This window comes from Diabrotica virgifera, chromosome 6 (genome assembly GCF_917563875.1).
Source record: "Diabrotica virgifera virgifera chromosome 6, PGI_DIABVI_V3a".
NCBI lineage: Eukaryota > Metazoa > Arthropoda > Insecta > Coleoptera > Chrysomelidae > Diabrotica > Diabrotica virgifera.
The window spans coordinates 70480092-70498543 of NC_065448.1; the positions used below are offsets into that span (position 1 = coordinate 70480092).

General features: G+C 33.8%; 1 protein-coding gene across 1 annotated transcript in view; it reads left to right on the forward strand.

Moving 5' to 3' along the window:
• The window catches only part of LOC114326047 (cell adhesion molecule DSCAML1), a 1142530-nt gene that overhangs the window by 824172 nt on the left and 299906 nt on the right, over positions 1–18452 (forward strand). The window contains exon 9 of the mRNA XM_050655145.1: positions 10735–11028. Coding sequence (XP_050511102.1) covers positions 10735–11028 — 294 coding nt within the window. The remainder of the gene's footprint in view (positions 1–10734; positions 11029–18452) is intronic.

Sequence of the window (18452 nt, forward strand, 5' to 3'; positions counted from 1 at the left end):
TGCTGCTATTCTGAATAGTCCGGTTGTCGATGTATTAAACCACTTTCTCAGGTTTTGAAGCCAAGATATTCTTCTTCTCCCTGGTCCGCTTTTTCCAAATACCTTGCCTTGAAGAATGAGTTGCAACAAGCCATATCTCTGTTCATTTCTCATAACATGGCCAAGATATTCTAGTTTGCGCTCTTTGATTGTGTTAATAATCTCGCACTCCTTGCCTATTCCACGTAGAACCTCAACATTAGTCACACGATCCACCCACGAAATTCTCAAAATGCGCCTGTAACACCACATCTCGAATGCCTCAAGTTTTCTCAAAGAAGCCTCGGAAAATGTCCAGGCCTCTACTCCGTATAATAACGTAGAAAATACATAGCATCTGATGATAGAGATTTTGGTAGCAAGAGGTAAATCGTGGCTTCTGAAAAGAGACTTCATCATTATGAACGCTGATCTCGCTTTTCCTATGCGTTGTTTTATTTCACTTGAGTGGTCCCACTGGCTGTTTATGTTGGTACCAGGGTATGTGTAGCTGTCGACCCTGTCAATTAGTTGTTGGTTAACCAAAAGCTGTGTATTTAATATTTCGCGCTTACTGACTACCATGTACTTTGTTTTTTTTTTCATATTGAGATCAAGTCCGTATTCTCTACTTATATCTGATATGCGCGACATTATTCTTTGCCAACCATCTAGACTGTCTGCAAAAACTAGAGCGTCGTCGGCATATCTAATGTTGTTCAGACGCGCTCCATTGACTAATACGCCTTCCTGTAGTCCTCCCAGCGCTTGCTCGAAGATACATTCAGAGTATATATTAAACAGCACCGGGGACAGGATGCATTCTTGCCTCACTCCTCTATCTATGGAGACTGCCTCTGTCAATTGGTCATCCACTTTAATATTGGCAGTTTGGTTGTAATACAAATTATATGATTCTCAAGTCTCTATCATCTACTCCCGCTTCTTTCAAGATGTTTATGAGTTTATCATGTTTTACTCTATCAAACGCCTTTTTGGAGTCGATAAAACAAATATACACGTCACAGTCAACATCCCTGCATCTTTGCATAATCACTTGGACAGCGAATAGGGCCTCTCGGGTGCCTAAGACATCGCGGAATCCAAACTGCGTCCGTGATACCTGTTCTTCGCGTTTTTTATGTATTCTGCCGTGTATCACTTTCAGAAACGTTTTGAATAAGTGGCTTATTAGGCTAATTGTTCTATAGTCTTCATATATTTTGGAATTTACTTTTTTGGGTAAAGTTACGAAGGTCGACTTTAACTAGTTTTTGCGTATTTTGTCAGCTGTGGGGTCGACTTTAACCCTAAGTCACTTGTTCTAAATTGTTTCTGGTGGTCAATAATTTTTATACAATGCATTCATTTCTAGACGTTGCCTCACGTAGTTTAGTCCGCGAGGTATTTTTCGATATATTCCGCCTTCTTCGACTGCTTATATACAACATAACCTAGAAATCGTTGCTTCTATCATTATGAACTTCTTGCCGTGCTATTCACCATGATACCCATGGTAAATGGGAGAAATGGTGAACTCAAAAAAGGGCAATGTAGTGAAGGTCTTTTTCAATACGTATACCTATTTCTAGAGCCGCTGTTTCAAATTCGGCGAAGTTAAATTTTTTTTATTGGTGTGGTCCAATTGCTTTGGTTTGTCAGTGATTAAAAAAAAAACAAAATCAAAAGATGATCACGACATGGACAATATTGTTTTTGGTTGTATAGGGCGTGGTGAACTGTACAGTTACACTAAAAAGGACGGGAATTGGGTCAAATATATTTGACTGTACGAAGACTGTTCAAAATATGAATCAATGTGTGATATATGTGGTAAAAATCAGGAGTAGTAAGTTTACTATTTCACCCTAAGTTCCTTCGCTATTTCACCTTTATGTATGGGTGAAATGGTGAATTTTATAAAAATAATTATTGTTTTTTTTTTGTCAAATATTTGTAATGTCTTACAGAAACTATAACACTGTTAAGTTGTTGACAATATGTTTTGTGAAAGAAGTGTAATTTATTTCGTTTAAATAAACAATTTCTTGTCTCCTACACGGCTTAACTTTTTTGTTCACCATATCACCCTGATTTACCCTATGGCTAAGTTCTGGAGAGGAGCCATGGGAAAAATTTAATTTCCATGCATGATATTGCACCTCTATACACCAGCAGAGTGACTACAGATTTTCTTGAAACAGAAGATATCACTGTTCTGGAGTGGTCTGCTTACTCATCCGAGCTTAACCCTCTAGAGCATTTGTGGAATATGCTTAAAAGTAAAATTACCGCCCGCCGGGATAATACACAAAACACCGCACGGTCAGTACAAGCTTCTGTTGAAGAATGGAACAACCTACCATAACAAAATATTGAAAATTTGATTAGAAGCATGCCCACGCAAACTGAAGTTTGCTTAAAGCTCAAGGGTTGTACATTATGCGTTTTACATTGGAATTTCTTACGGTATGAACTTTAAAACAAATACGTACTTTCAATTTGTCATTTCCAGACTTTATGGTTTTCTTAATTTGCATGTATTAATGATTAGATTGTTTTAAACAACTTAAATCTAAGGGCTTGCCCTATGGCTCACTCTTATTTTATCTATAAACTAATGACTATGATAGGGGTGCCTAAGCGGGAATTTTTGCAGTTATTCGAGCGCGTCATCTTATCATATGGGGAGAAACCTGGTGCCCTGCAGATGTATCTCTACAATATATTGGCTCTTAAGATAGGGGAGTTCGTTAAGTGGGACCCGAAAAAAAAATCAATCCTTAAAAATACTCGAAATTGTCAGATTAAGATAAGGTAAGTTAAGTACATGCAAAAGAGTGTATATTTCAAAAATCTGCAAATTTGAGCGGGGCGTAAGAAAATGGGCGAGTAAAATTACAAAAAAGCGAATTTCTCGCGAAATGAACGTTAGATCGGAAAACTAAAAAATAAGTGTTCAATATTTTTCAAAAATCTATCGAATGATACCAAACATGACCCCCACGAAGAGGAGTGGGGGGTAAATTTAAAATTTTAAATGCAAATCCCGCGATATTTCGCAAAATAAACATTAGATCGAAAGACTGCAAAATACACTTAATCAATATTTTTGAAAAATCTATCGAATGGTACCAAACACGACCCCCACGGAGGTGGGGTGGGGGTTACTTTAAAATCTTAAATAGGAGCCCCAAATTTTTATTCCAGATTTGGATTCTTTAGGTAAAAATAAGCAACTTTTATTCGAAACATGGAACATGGATAGAAAACTTTACTTAACTTTTTTTAGGACCTACTCTTCACAACCCAATAGGTAACAAAAGAGCTCGAATGACTGCACATTTAGCATACATTGCTCCCCTACTACTACTAACATTCAATAACCACAGGACTATGGTTTTCTTGTTTTTTATTAGGTTATTAAGTTAGAAAATAATTGATAATTAGTCATTTGTGACCAGATAGTAGTATACAAACACCGTACTGGTGTTATATAAATATACAGTGATGAGCGCGCTAATATAACCGGCAAAATAACGCAAAAGATGGAAAACATATTAAGTGGTGAGATAAAAAGAAATGAAACTATTGGAGGTCGAACTTATCGTTATAAAAATGTTACATTACATAGTTTCCCACTTTTAGACGTTTTTGGCAGGAGTATTTTATAAAATTCTACTGTCACAGTGACAGCTGTCATACTCCTCTGATACGTCTAAAGGTGGGAAACCATGTAGAGTAATGTTAATTTATACGTTGATAACGATCATTTTAGTCCAGAGAAATAAGATTTTTCTCGTGACACATCCCCCTCCAGGCCGAAACCAATTTTTTTGAGTAGTATGGACATCTATATTATTAACCTATATGTTTCCTGCAGCCGATTTTGATGATATACATAGCTATAAACAAATGAAAATCAAAAAACGCTAAATTTTCGCTTTTTTCGTCTATTACCAAAAAGTTAAGCACTTTAAACAAATTTGAGTGTAAGAAACTCATAAATCATATAAAAAACTTCAATATGGTGTTCGCTGAATATGTCCATTCTTATTGGTTGCTTAGAAAATTGCAAAATAAATCATAAATTTTGAGTTTTTAAAAATATTCATAACTTATGTAAAAATTAACTTAGAACCTTCTTATTACACGGAATGCTGATACTTCTTGTACTTAAATTATATTCTAAATTTCAAAGCAATTGGTCAAATAGTTTAAAAGTTATTTAATTTGTTTACCTCAAATTCATTTTTTTTTGCAACACTACAAGTCAGAAAATTATGAGGCTACAATCATACTTCGGACAGTTTATGAAAGAAGAACATTTATACTATTGCCATTATTAAAAATAAATGACAAAAAATAATTTTAAACAGTGTAAAATTATTTTGAAAAAACATGTCGATTTTTTGCTTACTTAAAAACAATTAGAATAACTTTTTAACCGTTACCTGTAGAAAAATTATTTTTTCATATTTAGAAAGACTGAATTTTTATACACATTTAGAAAGAAAAACAACTGTCCTAGGATAATTAGGGACAAAGTTAGCCCCCCCCCCCCCCCCATTTATTTAATTCACATGTTTTTGCAAAATAATTTTGCAATATTTATAATTATTTTTTTTAATTTTTTTTTAATTAAATTAATACTGTAAATTTCCTTCTTCCATAAACTAACCAAAGTATTACTGTAGCTTCATCATTTTCTGACTTACAGTGTTGCAAAAGAAATTAATTTGGGATAAACAAATTAAATAACTTTTAAACTATTTGACCAATTTCTTCGAAATTTAGGGTATGAATTAAGCGCCATAAGTCTCAGCATTTTGTGTAATAAGAAGGTTCTAAGTTAATTTTTACATAAGTTATAAATATTTATATAAACTCAAAATTTATGATTGATTTTGCAATTTTCTAAGCAACCAATAAGGATAGACATATTAAGCAAACGCCATATTGAAGTTTTTTATACCATTTATGAGTTTCTTACTCTCAAATTTGTTTAAAATGACTATTTTCTTAGTAATAGACGAGAAAAGCGAAAATTTACCGTTTTTGATTTTCATTTGTTTATAACTATGTATATCATCAAAATCGGCTGCAGGAAATATATAGGTTATTATTATAGATGTCCATGTTACTCAAAAAATTTGGTTTCGGCCTGGAGGGGGTTGTGTCACCAACAGACTATTTTTTTTTCCTTATTTCTCTGAACTATTTCCATTTCCACTAGTTTCATCTCTTTTTGTTACGCAATGTATTATGTTTTCCATCCTTTACGTTATTTTGCCGGTAATTAGCGCGCTCATCACTGTATAAAAAATTTGTTTTAAAACAAATATTTTTTGACTTCGTATGTTGGTTTTTTTTATTCGCTTGAAGATATCAGATCAATATCAGATGATTCCATGTCTGGTTGTGTATACTTCAGAGTCATACGTTAAGTACAAGAATCTTGCATTATCAAAACAATTTAATGTCGATTAGTGTTAACGATTTTGGAATGATAACAATAATCAGAAGAAAAAATATCAAATTTAAATAGTTTTGTGCAACTTATTTTCAAAATATTTAATAATTGTTTTCAATTTTTGGGGTCAAGCGTATACAGTAAATTTCTTGATAGTTCACTATCTTCTCTTTCGTCTTCAAACAGGGGACTGTATAATAAATAATACGCTTTGCAGTCTTCAGCTTATTATTACAAGCGTAATACTCACCAGCGGTCTCTTTTCTTAAAGAGCCGACGAGTGGAGAAATTCGCTGATTATGCTGCTCTGCTTTTTCGTTTCCAGCAGTGCATATTTGTGGTCGTATGTAAAGCAACTGGAATTCTTTCTGCCTTTTTTGCATTTTATCGTTACAAGTGGTTTATATGTTACATTTTTGCCTCTCAGATTAAATTCATTTTAGGCCATTTCTTTTTTAGAAAATGGTTTTACTGGTCCCTGATATCCCACTCTCGAAAAAAATAGTATAACCTTGCTGTATGCCTGGCAAGAGTGCAATAACTCTTTATCGCTGTATATATTTCAATAAAAATGTTAAAATTATATTTTTAATTTCTTTGAATATAAATAAATCAAAATTGTATTCCACAAATTGTTCGATCAGGCTGAAATAACCTTACCCTAAAACTGAAAACCAAAAGCTAGACTTAATACATACTTTGTTTCTGGCTGCATATAACTATTTCAAAAGCCATAGAAACGAAATGTGAACTTAGCTTTTCTTCATTATATCTTCTTCTTCTTCTCTTTTTTTCTTTTATATAGGCAGTACTGCCTATTTTTCTTCAACGGTGCCTTTTATTTTGCTCCTAAATCGTCGTTCCATCTTTTCCTTGGACGTCATATACTTATTTTGCCTAACGCTGACGGCCCTGGCTATTCTTATAATCCTTGATTTATGCCTGGTTGCACCAACAGATCTTAAGCTCCACTTAGCTAAGCTCTACTTATAGATAGGGCCTCCTTGAGTATCACTTACATTGCACCATAATTTTAGATTCTTACCTTATTATCAATTATATCTATTATTATGTTATGGTATTCTTATTGTAATATATTATAATTATATTATATTAATTCTTATGATATTCTCGACTTAAGCTTAAGATCTGTTCGTGCAACCGGGTATTAGACATCCTGCTTATTATGTGTTAATTCCACTCACACACACACACACACACACACACACACACACACACACACACACACACACACACACATGCTCGTATCAACCCCAGCCCCGGGGAACATGTGTGTTCCAATGGAAAAGTGGAACCCACATGTCCGAAGATCAAACCGGTCACACCCCGTAATGGAGTGGTACCTATCTGACCCCCAAGCTTTGACCCCAAGTTAATTCCACTCTTTTTTCCTGATCTTTACCCAGGTATTTATATTGTCTACCCCACATATGAGTCTGGTTTCCTCACTTCTTACTCTGTCCTGTAGTGCTTTTCCAGCAATCCTTCTTAAGATCTTCATTTCGTTGGTCTCCAGATGTCTTTGTGTTTTGATTGTGTCTGGTCTTGTTTCGGCCGTGTAAGTATTAACAGGCCTAATAACTGACTTATATAGTGAGGACGTTTGAGTTTGCATAAATTCATTATCTGGAGAATGGGAAAATTTGAACAGAAATCCTCAGACAGGTCAATTTTTATTTTTAAAGTAGGACTTTTTGGCATATACATAATACTAGTGACGTCATCCATCTAGGCGTTGTGACGTAATCGATGATTTTTTTTAATAAGAGTAGGGGTTGTGTGATAGCTCATTTGAAAGGTAATTCATTCATCAATATAAACATTAACCTAATTATTTATACAGGGTGGCCAAAAAGCTGTTTTTGAATTAAATTAATTGAGACAAAAAGAAGAATGTATGTGATTTATTTAATGCAAAATACATTTTAATGTTGTCCGAAAACAGGAAAAAATGTTTACTTGATAAATAAATAGTGTTTTTGCTTAAATTCAATCTTAAAGCTACCACCCACCTGCCTCTTAGCAGCTTGAACATTTAATTTAAGCAAAAAGCAATGCTTATTTTCAAATTAAATTTTTTTTCTGTTTTCTGACAGCATTACTGTGCATTAAATAAATCACATACATTTTTCTTTTTGTCTCATTTAATTTAATTCAAAAACATTTTTTTTTGGCAATCTGTATAAATAATTACGTTAAATTACGTCATCACGCCCAGATGTGTGACGTCACTACCGGTTAGCGTTGACAGAGGGAGAAAAAGAACATGAGTGGTTCGGTAAATATACTTGTGCCTCTCTCTCCCTCTCCCCGACCGCCTCTGGTTTTTACTGCTGCATGGGAGCAATCCGTAACATGTCTTTCTATGACGAAAATCCTGGTTAGTTTGTGTTTTAACATTTTGTATTATATAGAATAGTTTTTAGTTGAGTTGTTATATTATGCAAAATATAATAAATAAATGGGCCTAATTCATAATAGATCGCTATTTTGCACAAGCAGTGACAGGGCATTAATAATATAATTGATCAAACAAAGAGTTCGTTATTTCTGTTATGTTTTTTGAACTGTGTGGGACTAAATTGAAAGTATTTTTTTCAATTACATATAATTAATGGAATTTATTTTTATTAATTTTTTTTATTACCATTTATATTGCAAGTATCAAGTAACAAATCTGCCAAATTTCACATTTATAACTTAAGAGGAAAGGAACATTTGACGCCTGTCAAAATTTTCAATGTATTTTGAATGTAATATTTTTTTTTCGAATCCTGAGAAAACTAATAAGTATTTTTGAAACATTTAAACGCAGAATGAAAGATTACTTTATTACCGAGGGCCGAAAGTCCCTTAGAATGAATAAAAAGTTTCTTTTGAATGAGATATTGGAAATTAAAAATCACAATAAATTTTCTCTTAGTTTTTCACCCCTGTAACTAATTAAAATAAATAATATAGAAGTTTTCGGGGACTTTTCGCCCTCGGGTATAACGTAATCTATCATTCTGCGTTTAAATCTATCAAAAATATTTATTAGTTTTCTGAGGATTCGAAAAAAATGAATCATATTTAAATAGCATTGAAGCCGAAAGTTCGTACCCATCCCCTTAAATAATAAGCATGTTATTTGAAAAAATAGCTGTAATTTTGGAAACCAGAATATTAACGCGATTTCCCAAAAATCTATTTTTTTGAATGGTGCCTCTATATTACTGAGGGTGCGATATGCCGAAAAGTCTTAATTTAAAAATAAAAATCGACCTCTCTGACGATTTCTCTTCAAATTTGCCCATTCTCGTGATAATGACTATTCTCGTGATAATGAACTTATGCAAACTCAAATGTCCTCACTGTATATTCGGGCCTTGGTTAAGCGGTTTAAGATTTAAGTTATTTTTACTAGTTCTAACACTTCTTGTTTATGAGTTACGAGATTTTAACTATATGTAATACAGACGTTATTATGCTGTTTAATTTCAAAACTCAGACTCAACTGTAATGTAACGATCTAATTATACACGAAGCAACGAAACACTAAAAAGCCCAAAACCTAGGAATTTTATGCAGTAAGATGAAACGTCATGCATTTTTTTTGCATTCAATTCGAGACAGTGTCAGGCAATTTTGTGAACTAAATTGATCTCCGGCAAAAAATTTTGTTCATGAGAAAATGCAGTTTCAAGGTGCATCTCGAAGAGATGGAACATGAAAAATTTAGGACTCAGGAAATATTAACGGAAATAATTTCAATTTTTATATGTATTTGGGGGTTTTCAAGGTCAGTGAACACGAATTTCATGACGGCGATGGTCTCCGAGGTACCAGGTGCCCAAGGTGGAGATTTGGATTGATTACGTAAAATTAAGCAACATTTACGCGAGAATTTTTTTCGAATTGTGCATAGATGGCGCTATAATCGGAAAAAAACGATTTATCGTGATACCATAGGTAAATTATAGAAACGGTCTAATATCTCGAGAAATACACTTCCAAATAAAAGGCCAAAAGATACGTATTTAATATTTTTCAAGAACCTATCGAATAACATCAAACACAACTCTCCACTCCACCCCCTGGACCTGGGTTGGGGGTAAAGTTTAAAATCTTAAATGGGAATCCCCACGTTTTATTGCAGATTTGGATTCCTCATGAAAAAATAAGTAATATTTATTCGAAACATTTTTTAGAAATGTTAATAGATGGCGCTAATAAATATTGTTTTTCCGATTGTAGCGCCATCTATCCATAATTCGAAAAAATGTCTCGAATAAAAGTTACTTATTTTTACGTAAGGAATCCAAATCTGCAGTGCTCCTATTTAAGATTTTAAAGTTACACCCCAACCCACTTCCAATGGGTGGAGTGGAGGGTCGTGTTTTATGTTATTCAATAGGTTCTTGAAACATATAAAAGACGTATTTTTTGGTTTTTTATTTGGAAGTGTATTTCTCGAGATATTAAACCGTTTCTATAAGTTACCTAGGTTATCACGAAAAAATCGGTTTTTCCGATTATAGCTCCATCTATCCACAATTTTAAAAAATGTCTTGAATAAGAGTTGCTTACTTTTACGTAAGCAATCCAAATCTGCAATAAAAAATGGGGTTTCTATTTAAGATTTTAAATTTACCCCCACCCCACCTCTAGGGGGTGGAGCAAGGTTGTCCTGTTTAGTGTCATTCGATAGATTTTTGAAAAATATTGAAAACGTATTTTTCAATTTTTCGAACCAATCTTCATTTCGCGAATTATTCGATCGTCCCGCAAATTATTCGGTAGTTCCAGGCGACAAGTTCCACCCTGGATACCAGGTACCTCGGAGACCATCGATGTCATGAAATTCGTGTTCAGTGACCTCTAAAACCCCCAAGTATAAAAATTGAACTCATTTGCGTCAATATTTCATGAGTCCTAAATATTTTATTTTCCATCTCTTCGAGATGCACTAAAGATGCATTTTCTCATGCACAAAAATTTTTGCCGGATATCAATTTAGTTCACAAAATTGCCTGACATTCTCACGAATCGAATGCAAAAAGTTGCATGACGATTCATCCTACTGCACAAAATTCCTAGGTTTAATGCTTCGTTGCTTCGTCTATTATGTAAACAGAGTTGGCTTATACTAATAGAGACATTCAAAAATTAAGTTAGTAAGCAATAAACTTTTAACTAATGACTGAAATTTAATAGGTTAATAAACATTTATTTTGTTGCAGATGCTCCTATATGTGTTCAAGATAGAGAAGAACTGTATGGAGCACTCAAACAAGAGACTGTCATTTTAAGGTGTAGCGTTGACGCTCATCCGCCAGTAGTTGCTTTTCATTGGACATTTAACAATAGTGGGGATCAAAGTGATGTGTCTCCGGACAAGTTTACTAGTGAAGTGACTTCATCTAGACTGAACTATACGCCTGCCACCGATTTAGATTACGGTACTTTATTGTGCTACGGTGAAAACGAAATCGGCAGGCAAAAGGATCCTTGTGTCTTCCAAGTTGTAGTAGCAGGTGAGTACTACAATAATAATATCTAAAAGAATTTAAACGTTTGATCAAAAGTTTGATTATTTTAAGGTGTATTTACTTTGTTTTCTAAAAAAAGTATAAGAAGAAAGTGTATTTATTTTTAGGTTTAGAATTGAGTGGCTCTGAAATAAGAATGCCCTATTTTTGAACCTTGAATCTTTATTGCCAAAAATACTAAAGAAAAAAATAAATTTAGAAATTGTTTCCAACTCCAATCAAATAAAACTAATGAAGTAAAAAACTTGGTCAGTTTGAGTGGGTTTGCGGCAGATACCAGGTACCCTGGGCGCCAGGTACTCCGAAGATCACTTTCGATGTCATATTTGTCGTCAGCGACCCCAAAACCCCCCTGAGTAATGATTTTTGACTCATTTTTTAATGAATTTGCCAAAAACTTCTGAAGACGAATTAAACAGTAGGTACCCTGGGCACCAGGACCCCAAGGTATTCCTGAGATCATTTCCGATGTCATATTCGTTGTTAGCGACCCCAAAATCCCCTCGAGTATTGATTTTTTACTATGTTTTAATAAATTTTTGCCGAAAACTCCACAAGACGAGGTAAACAGTAGGTACTCTGGGCACCATGTACTCCGTAGATCACTTCCGATGTCATAGTCATCGTTAGTGACCCTAAAAACCCCCCGAGTAATATTAATGAATTTTAATGACGAGGTAAACAGTAGGTACCCCGGGTACCAGGTACTCCGAAGATCACTTATAACATCATATTCGTTTTCAGCGACCCCAAAAACTCCAGAGTAACAAAATTGAACTCATTTCCTCCGATAATTGACGAGTTCTGAATTTTTTTATTGTCTGTTTGAGATGAAGCTTTATGAATGAATTTTTTGTATGCAGTTTTTCAATATTATATCATGGCTCGGGGTCACAAAATTTCCTGGCGCATTCACGAATCGAATGCAAAAAGAATTATTAAGATCCGTCTTGTCGTTTTTTTTTCGGATGTTCAGTGCTTTATTGCTTCGACTATATGTCTCCTTTTATTATCTATAATAAAATATAATTTTATTTATTTTATTATTAAACACTGAGAGTGAACTATTTTTTATTTGAATATCTGGATATAAAATATAACAACAACTGTAAGTTATGAACAGGGCGGGTATTACAGCAGGCAAGACTGTAAACAGCGATGCAGGAAATTGGCTTTCCAGAAAACCTAGTCAATTTGTTACGGATGTGTATGGAACGGTTACGATGTAAGGTGAGAGTTGGATAACAATACTCGGAGAGATTTGAAATAAACAATGGACTATACTGGGAGATGCACTTTCACCACAACTCTTCATCTTAGCTCTGGAACACAGAATCAGAAGTACAAGAATCGAAAAGCCGACTACAGAACTTCATCAAGAAGGACCAAACTTACTGTTGGCATTTGCAGACGATATCGATCTAATAGAAAAAACCAAATTAAAGTGACTTTCGTTAGACTCTAGAAGGAAGCAGAGGAGATTGGGCTCCTAATGAATAACCGAAACAGAGACAGAATCGGTCAGAACATCACCATCGATGACTTTAGCTTTGAGCGCATTAGAGACTTTAACTTTGAGCGCTTTAACAATAACTGAAGGCAATGATGGATCACAAGAAATAAGCAATAGGATAAAGGCCAGCAATAGCTGTCTTTACCTATGCCCTTCAAAACCTTATAATATCGAAACAACCGCCAAGACGTACAAAGTTATAGCTATACAGGGTGTCCAGAAACTCTACCGACCAATGAAGACCGTCCTTCAGCTAATTTTAAGACAATTTTGCTCAATTCACCTAGTCCGAAAATGCTTCCTACGGGAGCTAGAGCTCTTTGAAAATGGCGTCTTGTAATTAGTTTTTCTTAAATACCTCCAGAACGCTTCAATTTATAAAATCAAAAATCAGTACGTATATTTATCTTCCAGAGATAAATCGATTCCATCCATTGAGAATTTCTAGCACCGATCATAGGCGTCCGTTTCGGGTAGGGCAACGGTTATTTTATTACATATCTTTTTTGCATGTAACTTTTAAGCATTTTTGACACTGTATTATTAAAAAATGTTTTTTTTCAAATTCAAAAAACGAAAAATTTTCAAATCGATTTTTCTAGAAAACGGTGTGTCCTATCGACTTAAAATAAGAGTACCAACAAAAAATTCCCTGAAGAATTAAAGATAAAAAAGCTATACGATAAATTAACTGTGGCCCTACCCAAAACGGACGCCTATGACCGGTACTAGAAATTCGCAATGCATGAAATCGATTTATCTCTGGAAGATAAATATGTGTACCAATTTTCGTTTCTTAATAGAGATGTTCTGGAGTTATTTAAGAAAAACTAATTACAAGTCGCCATCTTCAAAGAGCTCTCGCTCCCTTAGGATGCCTTTTCGGACTAGGTGAATTGGGTTAAAATATTTTAAAATTACACAGGTTTACAAAAAAAATAAATTGTGGACTATTTGACGAAACCATATGACTAGGGAGTTTTTGGGGTCGCTGATCACGAATCCGAGGTTCGCTGATCTCTATCACGTCAGGTAAAGGTCATTTCAAGGTCAAATCAATTTCATATTAGGGGTTTTTGGGGTCGCTGATAACGAATCCGTGGTCCGCTGACCTCTCTTACGTCTAGCTCAAGGTAATTTCTAGGTCAAATCAAGATAAATCGACACAATCGCTCTGAAAAAGTAAATTAGGGGGGTTTTGGGGTCTCTGATAACAAAACTGGGGTCCGTCGAGCTGTACCACGTCAGATAAAGGTCATTTCAAGGTCAAATCAGTTTTGTGATCAGCGACCCCGAAAAACCCCTAATATACATTTTCAGAGGGATTGTGTCCATTTATCTTGATTTGACTTTGAAGTGACCTTCAGCTAGACGTGAGAGAGGTCGGCGGACCCCGGATTCGTGATCAGCGACCTCAAGAACCCCCTAGTATACTTTTTCAGAGTGATTGTCGATATTTCTTGATTTGACCTTGAAATGACCTTTACCTGACGTGATAGAGACCAATGGACCTCGGATTCGGTTTTCTGTCATATGGTTTCGTCAAATAATCCACAATTTATTTTTTTTTTGTAAACCTGTGTTATCTGAGGAATCTCCTGTCTTCGTTTGTCGGTAGAGTTTCTGGACACCCTGTATAAAACAACCATAAGCCTCGTATAAGGGAGACTACGTGTTTGGGAAAGAAAAACCCTAAGGAAGATCTTTGGGCTTGTGCTTGATAAAGCAGCAGGACAATATGTGATAATAACTAACAAAGAGCTCTAAGAACTATACTCAGACACCAACATAAAAGAAATAAATTCCAAAAAACTCCAAAATCCAAGACACCTCAAAAGGCATTCTGACGAAAGAACAGTAAGGCTGTTATGGGAAGAAGTCCCAACTGGAAAAACACCACGTGGACGCATTCAACTCTGATGACGAGATAATATAACTGGAGACCTGAAAGCTATGGTTGTGGTTAACTGGATGGACATTGCTCAAGACATAGAAGAGTGGAGGCATGTTGTCAGGTCGGCTAAAACCCACGAAGGGTTGTGACGATACGGAGTAAGTAAGTAAATAAACATGTATGTAATAGAATTAAGTGTTATATAAGCCTGGATCCCGCGTACCAAAAAAAGTTGATTAATAGCAAGCTGACAATTTGTTAATAGCTTAACGGTATCTAGTCGGACAGACTGTGATGTATGGGAACACTGAAACAGGGGAAGTTTTAATTGTGGAATAGTTTAAAAATTTGGAACGTCAGATTACGAAGACGTCCCATGTATTTTGTCGGACAGAACATCCAATTGATTTGTTACCCTTTCATTAAACTCTCATGCAAAAAATCAGACTGCTATTACTAACCAACAGGATTGCTGTCATTTGACATGTTCTTCGTGTTCCATTCATTAAAATGCCCAGTTGGTGATAAACACCAGTCTGATCTTTGCATGAATGTTTAAGGAAATTGTAACAAATCAATTGGAAGTTCTGTCCGACAAAATACATCAGATAAACACATATTCATGTATGCAGATGATACCACCATACTTGTCTCAGCGGAATCCTTCAAGTTAGCACACTCTAAAGTCAAGAATGTAATCTTGTCATTTAAAAACTAGTGCTACCGAAATAATTTGGTAATAAATATAGATAAGACAGTATGTATTCAGTTTTCTTACGGTGAAAGAAAAATAAGTACTTCTGCGTTCGAAATGACAGACAACGTGATTATTAAATCAGTTGATAGTACTAAGTTTCTTGGCACGATTGTGGACAATATTTTAAATTTTCGTGAACACCTAAACAATACCTGTTTAAAATTGAATCGAGCATATTTCGCGATATTGTCGTTAAAGGACGAACTTGCTGTAAATGTGTTGGTTACACTATACTATTCCCAAGTGTATTCCATAATTAGTCAAAACATTATTATTTGGGGATAGGCATCGGAAAGTTTGAGTGTATTTGTCCTACAAAAACGAATAATTCGAACAATATTTGGTTTACGCTTTAGAGACAGTTGTCGACAGTGTTTTAAAAATAATAACATTCTTACGCTAGCTTCAATATATATCTATAAGTTGTTATCACGCACGTTTACTAAGCTAAATGATCTTAAAACAGCAAATGACTTACACGCATATAACACAAGAAATGCCGGGATAATGTAACTTCCCCGTCATATTCAGACTAATTTTAGAAAATCTCCTGAATACGCAGGCTCCCTACTTTTTAATACACTACCATCTAGTTTTAAAAATTTTAATTCACTAAGAACTTTCCAAAAAAACTTAAAGCAATTCTTAATAAGCCATGCCTTTTATTCAGTACGTGAATTTACGGAATGCTTAGCTCTAGAAGATGTCTAATGTCTGGGGCGAATTTTAAAATTGTATTGACATGATTTAATTTATAGAATAATTGTTGGCGATTTATTATGTATTTGTCTTGTACTATACAGGGTGAGTGGGGAGGAATGTGCCAAACTTTAAGACTGTATAATATACGTAAAAATAATCAAAAATAACTCATATGTTGTTATTAGATTTTCATTTGTTTCCGAGATACGGGATGTTAAAATTTTTCTTACAAACTGACGATATATTTATTGCTCTAAAACCGTTTGAGGTTTGCAAATAAAATTTGGTGGGTTTTTAGACATGGTGATTTCGCATGTTTTGACACACAATTAAGAATTTTATATTCACCATTGGCGCGCGTACGGGTAAAGGTCTGAAATTTTTTAAAGAAATAAAAATAGTACGCCAATGAGATATTTCAAATTAAAAATTACTTTTGAATTCCGTGTTCAATTTGTGATAAAAAATCTATCTTCCTATTTTTTCATACGACGCTTCGTTTTCCTGCAAAAAAATAAAATATCTTAACGCTTCCAAAGTATTCGAAATAAGTTTCTACACATTAATAGTCCAGGGTAATAAGGTTTTTTCCATGACACTCGAGCAGCCAGGGTACTGAAGCGTTTTTTCGAAAGGTAATACCTATAAGAGCAAATTGTAACTATTTTCTGCGTAGGATCTGGCGGCCATTTTTATTTATAAACAATTAAGTGTCAAAAAATGGCATTTTTCCCTTTTTTTTCAAATCAATGGAAAACAGTGAAACTTATGGATTTTTTATTTCAAATATCTTTGAGATTATGGAAAAAGCTTTAAAATGACGTATTACAAAGTTTGATATACTCATTTATTGTTAATATAATTGCGAAAAAAGTCGGAATTGCAAAAAAAATTAATTTCGCAATATCTATTGTAAAAATTAGTTTACAGCTTTGAAATTTTTGTCATATAAGGGTTTTTTGGTGCTTAATATGTTATAAAAATTTCAAAGTGATTCATTCAGTTGTTTAAATTTTATTCAAATTGTTTATCCCAGAGGGCATTTTTTTTACAATAACATGAGTCAGAAAAAAATGACGTTAGAACCATTCCACAGGTGTCAAATGAAAGAGCATGAGCTATATTTTCAACTTGGTTTAAAAAAAATGAATAAAAAATGAATTTATTAGTAATAAATAATTATGCAAAAGTATCGTAAACCTTTCCTTATAAACTTTTTATTTTGTTATATGAGAAATTATATATATTTATTACAATTTTTTATCAATTATGATATAAATAATATTACTTGGTAGTTGTGCACTTAAAACAGGGTAAAAAAGTTAATTTTTTTGGAAAAAGTTATTCAAAAAGTTTATAAGGAAAGATTTACGATACTTTAGCACAATTATTTGTTACTAATAAATGCATTTTTTATTCGTTTTTTTTAAACCAAGTTGAAAATATAGTTCATGCTCTTCCATTTGACACCTGTGGAATGGTTCTATCGTCATTTTTTCCTGACTTATGTTAGTGCAAAAAAATTGCTCACTGATATAAACAATTCTAATAAAATTTAAACAATTGAGTGAATCGCTTTGAAAATTTATCACGTATTAAGCACCAAAGAACCCTCGTTTGACAAAAATTTCAAACCTGTACACTAATTTTTACAGCAGTTATTGCGAAAATAATTTTTTTGCAATTCCGACCTTTTTTCGCAATTATATTAACAATAAATGAGTACATCAAGCTTTGTAATATGTCATTTTAAAGCTTTTTCCATAAGCTCAAAGATATTTGTACTAAAAAAATCATAAGTTTCACTGTTTTCCATTGATTTGAAAAAAAAAGGGGAAAATGCCATTTTTTGAGAGTTAATTGTTTATAAATAAAAATGGCCGCCAGATCCTACGCAGGAAATAGTTACAATTTGTTCCTATAGGTATTAGATACTTGTCAAAAAAACGCTTCAGTACCCTGGCTGCTCGAGTGTCACGAACAGGGTATATTTTTGTCTTATTACCCTGGCCTATAATAGAAACTTCACTGAAAACTTGGTAAGCGCTAGAATGTTTTATTTTTTGCATGAAAACCAAGCGTCGCATGAAAAAATGGGAAGATAGATTTTTTATCACAAATTAAACGAGGAATTGAAGAAATATTTTTAATTTGAAATATTTCAAAGGCGTACCATTTTTACCTTTAAAAAATTTCAGACTATTACCCGTACACGCGCCAATGATAAATATAAAATTCTTTATTGTATGTCAAAACATGCGCAATAACTATGTCTTAAAACTCACCTAATGTCATTTGCACAACTCAACCGGTTTTAGAGCAATAAATAATTCGTTAGTTTGCAAGAAAAATTCTAACATCCCGTATCTCGGAAACAAATGAAGATCGAATAACAACATATGAGTTATTTTTGATTATTTTTACGTATACTATACAGTCTTAAAGTTTGGCACATTCCTCCCCACTCACCCTGTATAGGTATTATTTTTGTTTGTAGCTGTAGTGTTGTAATGTTTATTGTATTTTTTTGACATGCCCTATGC